Source organism: Ascaphus truei, assembly GCF_040206685.1.
Source record: "Ascaphus truei isolate aAscTru1 chromosome 3 unlocalized genomic scaffold, aAscTru1.hap1 SUPER_3_unloc_10, whole genome shotgun sequence".
Classification (NCBI taxonomy): Eukaryota; Metazoa; Chordata; class Amphibia; order Anura; family Ascaphidae; genus Ascaphus; species Ascaphus truei.
In genome coordinates this window covers 63,776-70,620 of record NW_027453822.1, presented here as the reverse complement: position 1 = coordinate 70,620, position 6,845 = coordinate 63,776, and the positions used below count along the sequence as shown (strand labels likewise).

The 6,845-nt window shown below is 40.1% G+C and overlaps 1 protein-coding gene across 1 annotated transcript; it reads left to right on the top strand.

The window, feature by feature from the left end:
• The first annotated feature begins 512 nt into the window (after positions 1–512).
• Positions 513–5,586, top strand: LOC142473316 (uncharacterized). The gene is made up of 3 exons (XM_075580515.1): positions 513–591; positions 4,146–4,223; positions 4,589–5,586. The coding sequence occupies exons 1-3, from the start codon at positions 513–515 to the stop codon at positions 5,584–5,586; spliced, it is 1,155 nt and encodes a 384-aa protein (XP_075436630.1).
• Positions 5,587–6,845: the final 1,259 nt, after the last annotated feature.

Below are 6,845 nucleotides of genomic sequence, written 5' to 3'. Positions count from 1 at the left end.
TGGAAACAGCAGCAAGGGTAATGGGGTTACATTTGGAGGCATGTGTGGTATGACTCTTGTGGACACCAGAGTGGTTGGGTGCCCAGGGGCACCTCAGTATTTTGGGGGATATGCCGTCAGTGTGTGGACATTGTGTTGGAGGGCACTGTGGGATTACGGCCTAGTTGGTGTGGGTGTTACCTTGTTATTCCCATTATTATCTGCATGTAGTAAACTGTTATCTATACCATTGTGTGTATTCTTGTATTGGGTCCAGTGACGGGGTTATACAACATGGTAGGATCCCGCACAGGTGGAGGTGCTGTCAACAGATGGATCAGGCACACCACAGGCTCCCAGCAGCAGAGGTTCAGGCCTCCTGTGAGCCACAGGTAATGCACCACACACACGTAGTAGCCGTCATATCTCCCATAGGGTGGGGGAAATAGTGCTACATTTGGAGGCGCTACTGAGATCTCAAACCTTGGGTGCCCAATCTAAAGTCAAAAAACAGTCAGACCAAATTAGGGACCATGTCTCTCCCGTCCCGCTGGAGTGTCCATGAGTGGGCCCTGCGGCACCACGCACCACCTAGCCACGTGGTCGCCATTAGTCAGGTCCCAGTATTCCATCCCTTGCCCATCTTGCAAACCGCAGACAGTTATCAGGGTTCACAAAAGCCAGTAGTGTGGATGCTCGATGGGACACCGATGTCCAGTGGAGTACGCTCCTGATTGATTGTCATGGTGATATTCCAATGTCCATGTGAAAGACATACAGTGTGCATGTAAAAGACATACACTGTCCATGTGAAAGACATACAGTGTCCATGTGAAAGACATACAGTGTCCATGGGAAAGACATACAGTGTCCGTGTGAAAGACATAGTGTCCATGTAAACGACATACACTGTCCATGTGAAAGACATACACTGTCCATGTGAAAGACACACTGTCCATGTGAAAGACATACAGTGTCCATGTGAAATACATACAGTGCCCATGTTAAAGACATACAGTGCCCATGTGAAAGACATATAGTGTCCATGTGAAAGACATACACTGTCCATGTGAAAGACATACACTGTCCATGTGAAAGACTTAGGGCCTCATGCAGTAAGCGTCGATTAAGTGAAATCGGCAAGTTTACCGATTAGTCATGTTAATGGCGATTTTTCCTCTCCGTATGCAGTAAGTGCCGAATACATTCAAAATGAACCCGAAAACAAATCCGCCCACTCTCACGATGATTATCCGATCACACACAGGTGTATCGGCGTGCGTGGCGGGGTGCTGATAGGTTGCCCAATCACAAATCTTGCTGAATCAGGCGAAACAAGCATGTATTGGATTGCGCGCCATATTTAAAGGCAACGTGTACTGCTAATCATTCTCTGTGTTGTTGGGAGTGAGAGAGAGAGAGACGCACAGAGCTGGCTGATTGAACATTTGCATATTGACGGAGAGACTTGTTGTGTATTGGGTGAGCTTTGTCCATTGTTGTTTTGTTTACATCTTTGTCTTGTTTTATATGTGGAAGTGTTTCGTGTGATTGGCTGTACATTAGTTGTCTGTTTTTTGTGAGTGCTGGAAGTATGCCCGCAAAGCGTGGGAAGAGTGATGCTGGTGGGAGTGGGAGTGCTACTCGTGCGAGTACGCGTCGGAGTGAACGTACTGTTCAGGGGAGTGATGTTGCTGGTGCACCGAGTGGTGTTGCTGGGAGTGGGAGTGCTGGTGCTGGGAGTGGGAGTGCTGTTGCTGGGAGTGGGAGTGCTGTTGCTGGGAGTGGGAGTGCTGTTGCTAGGAGTGGGAGTGCTGGTGCTAGGAGTGGGAGTGCTGGTGCTAGGAGTGGGAGTGCTGGTGCTGTGAGTGCTGCTGGTGGCGCAGTTGCTGATGGGGTGGATGGTGGTGGCGTGCTTGCTGGTGGGCAGCTTTTGGAGGCTCTTCCATTGGAAGAAGGAGAGTCCAGTCAGCACCAGCCAAGCTCTGACCCTAAACCTGCTCGGAAGAAACGTGTGGAGAAGCCACGTAATCCTCGCTTCAATGACCAGGAAAATACAGCTCTTGTCACTGGCATTCTGGAGCACTATGACAGTATATATGGACATTTACTAGGTAAGTGTACCTTTACATTTATTATTCAAATACATGTGATCCTAGGTCATCTGAGTTTTGTTCATATGCAAATATGGGTTCAGAATATCTTTCTATGTTAATTAGTCTGGAAACACAGCTTTTTAGCATGCCTTACAAGGACAACTAAACACAGGCGGTCAATTTGCCATAACTGCATACAATATGAATGCAACCTTGCTTACATGTATAGGTTTAGTAGTGAATGCTCATGTGCTTCACATATTACACATAAAACAGCATGTTTGCTATCTCTTGGAACAGCTAGCAGTGTAGGAAACTGGTGCTTCTATTATTATTCATTTACCTCATATATTTTATATGTTTTTCAAGGGCGGACAAGTTCAGCAAGCAGAAAAGAAATGTGGGACACAATAGTCATTGGTGTCAATGCGTGTGGGAATCATGTGAGGGACAAGCGGAATTGTCACAAGAGATTTGATGATATTAGGTCCAAATTGAAAAAGAAAATACAACACCAACGCGTGCATGCTACTGGCACTGGAGGTGGGCCGACACCACAACGTCTCATATTAAGTCCATTGGAGGAGCTGCTTCGGGCAAAATTACTTCCCGTCGTCGTGGAAGGCTTACCTGGTGACCGTGATATAGGAATTTATCCCTCACAATTTCCACCAGGTGAGAAATATTACTGTACTAGGCGTGTCGTTGCTTACAGTTATTTTGCATATTTACACTGCTTTTTATACTGTCTTCACAATATAAGCATACCTGCATCTATATATGTATATGTCTGATTCTGTATATATATATATCTCAAAATAGACATATATGTTGTAGTCCTACTAAAAGCAGTAACTAATATAGCACGTGCCATTGCGTGCTCATTTACATGTGAATTCCCAAAATGCATTGCTGCAGTGGAAGCAATTGATGGTGGGCGAAGATGGGGAACAACAGGGTAGTACACATGTGTAACACATGTTAATGAGAAATTATTACTAGCTACAGGTACAGAACAGAAATATGTATAATATTATTGTGTATTTTATTTATTTTACTCCGACAAACATGACATTACTGCCTATTTTAAGCATGCATCAAATATATTGCATGCAACGGCCTACAAACATCACTTGCACTAACACATCTATAGTTGTTTATGAAAAGGTCCATTTTTGCTTTAAGTCATATACAGACAGCATAATGAGGCACACGTATCATATTTTATGTCATTGTTTTCATAACTTAAAAACTGCACACGACTATTTAGCTCATCTACCATTGTGTTAAAGCAGCTGCAATTAATATCTCATCACAGCATACACTTCAACAGAGGGGGTGGGGTTCAGCACACACACTAATTACAGCCTCATTTTAGGGTCAACTTAGTTCACACCATTTTCACCTGTTTCAAGTAATTGAAAGGTGTGGCTGATTAGGCTTTTTGGGGAAGTGAATACCGTTCTTACAACCTGACTAGCACAACTGAAGTTAATCACACTCATTTGAAAGCTTCACTTTAGCTACTAAATGCCCCAACAACTCATTACTTATCAAAGCGTACGTCACACATTAGTTCACTCATATCTATAGTTGAACTACTATCAACGACACATTATCACACACAGCATGTGTTGTCTTGTTGAGTCACAGCCACATTCAGGTGTGCCACATCTTATATTAATGTACCACACATATCCTCTACCAAAAACAACACTTTTTGCAATATGACCACCTTCATGATAACCATTGTGAATGGTCATCTCATGATAGTTATGTACATTATGATACTGATATCACTACACAACATATGATTTTTATGTACAAATTTTATCTATTTATCCTCACGCATTACTGCAGGAACATAGTATGTTTTATGTTAGGGAACTCAAAAGTTCTAAGTACACAGGCATGTACATTGTTATTACAACTATTTATGTTCACTTTCACACACACATTTTGGGTTAAGGAAATGATGCTGTTAGGTACTCATAAATACAGAACATACAATAACTGTTTGTTCAATATTTACACATGTAAATGTAAAACTTATGTTATTGTTATATATAGTTGCCCCTGAAGGACATGTGTCACCTGAGACTGAACAAGTGTCTTCACCTGGGTCAGCCAGCTCAACACACCTAGAAGGTGAGTGTATCAGTTGGTGGCCATATAATATGTGCTCTTCTATATGTTATGTTGTCATGTTCATTATTTGTTTTGCACATCTTCTTTAAATAGGATTACTTAGTGTCAGTGAAAATGAAGTGTAAGGCAACTTGTATTGTGTTAGTGATGTTAACTATCATGTAGGAGTTGTGAGTTTACAGCAAGTTTTCATTCACTCATATTTCATACTGAGTCCAAACATTATTCTTAAGTCAAGGTAGTTTTTAATGTGAGGTTATAAAACGTATGGAAACATGTTAGTTGTTACTTATGACACAGTACAATTACATAGTAACACAGCAGAGATTAACATGCCATTTAATAATGTGTACATTTATTTGTAGAACATGATGAAGAGGATTTTGATGATGATGATGATGATGATGATGATGATGATGATGATGATGCCGCCGCCGCCATAGACACACAAATACAAGCAAGTGACCATGAAGAGGTTCCAATTGAAACTGTTTTACCGCCAAAACGTCCAGCAAATACCACATATGATGCAATTGTAGCTTCTGAGGGAAAAATTGTGGAAGCAGAAAATCGTCGCCATTCTGACCTGATGACAGTGCTGGAAAGGATGATTGCACTGCAGGAAGAAACAGTTTCACAATTGGCACATCTCCACAGAGTCTTCATTGAAGTGCCTAAACAGTTGCAAAAAATCAACACCTCATTCGAAGCATTAGTTGTTCAGCAAACACAAGCTAATTACTGGAGAATGACTAATGTACCACAATTCAACACCTCCCAGCCAGGATCTGTTCATGCAGGTCAGTTTTCACCACATTCATCTGATATTCATTCACCAGGCCCAAATGTTACCGGTCAAGTAGCAGACATTGCTGTGCAGGTTCCTGATCACATCCTACCGCTGCCATCTGTACAAATTCAGCAGCAGACACCTACAAAGGAGGCGACAAAAACAAAACAAGACACACATGAAACAGACCAACCATCACTTGTGCAGTGTCTACCAACTTGCTCACATGTGTCAGTGGGCACAAGCCCTGTCCGTGAACAGTCACTACCCAAAAGCCCTGTAGGTGAGTCACTGGCCAAAAGCCCTGTAGGTGAATCGCTGCCCAAAAGCCCTGTAGGTGAATCACTGCCCAAAAGCCCTGTAGGTGAGTCACTGGCCACAAGCCCTGTAGGTGAGTCACTGGCCACAAGCCCCGTAGGTGAACAGTCACTGGCCACAAGCCCTGCTCGTGAAGTGCCAGAGGCCACTCAAAGTGGCTCTGTTGTGCCTAAAGTTGGTGGCAAAAGAAAAAGGAAAATTCAAGAGACAACAAGCAGGCCTGTTACTCGGTCGCAAAAGGAACAAAAAAAATAAATGTTATAATTCAGAAAATATGTCTTTGGCCTTGTTTTGTTGACTTCAGATTATCTAATTACTATTGTATGTATGCTGAAGACTGTGTTGTTTCCAAACTTTCAAGTATGTTCTTGTACACGTGAAGTTTTGGAAATGTTAACACTCCTAATTAATGAATAGTGTTATAAATATTTATGTTTTAATCGTCTGTTCAGTAATGGTCCACCAGGAGCCAGTTGCTAAGTTTAGAGAAGCTGCCATTGACTTTGCAGCAAAACATTGCATTTGGGTGTGTTAATTGATGTAATCATTGCATGTGCATATTATTTTCATGCAATTATAAAAGCACCTATTTAACTGCAAACATCTTTCTTGTACGTGTACAGCAGGATTTTGTGTTAAATATTACTTACCTTTGGTGGCCATTGTAATGTTGTCCTTTAATCATTTATGTGTTCTTGTTTCAAGAACATCTCTGAATTGATACTAATATATATGTAGTATGTATTGATATATGCACACACACACACACAGACACACACTGTGTGTGTGTGTGTGTGTATATATAGTACTATCTAAACTGGTATAGATGTATTTACAAAAAACATACACTTCATGCTTCCTTGTGAAAACACACTATTTTAATAATACAGGCCTAATGTTTGACAACTATACTAAGTGTGAGCCTCTAACATTATTGGGTGCAAACAAATGTTTATTACTTAATTCACTCATGTTTATCACCATTTAAATAGGTTTCATACAAGGCCTACTTACTGCCATCAATATGTTGTGTGTACTCCTGCAATATAAAAAAATAACTATATATATATATAAAAATAACTATATATATATATATATATATATATAAATAACTATATATATATATATATATATATATATAAAAATAACTATATATATATATATATATATATATATATATATATATATATATATATATATACATATATATACACACACACACACACACACTATACATATAGTACAATATACACTTTATATATATATATATTTTTTTTTTTATGAGAGAGATATATTTATATATATATAGATACACACGTATTTAAACTCATGCAGACAGGTAGTTAACCAGAATTTCAAATACACACAGAAATGTATGTGGGAAAAAAACATTTCATTTTGCAGGTGTGTGTATTTACTGATATGGCTGTCTAAGCACTATTTTCACACAGTGCTCTTTGTTATTTTTATAGAAAACTCAATGTTACTGAAATAAGTGTAGGAATGTTTTCACA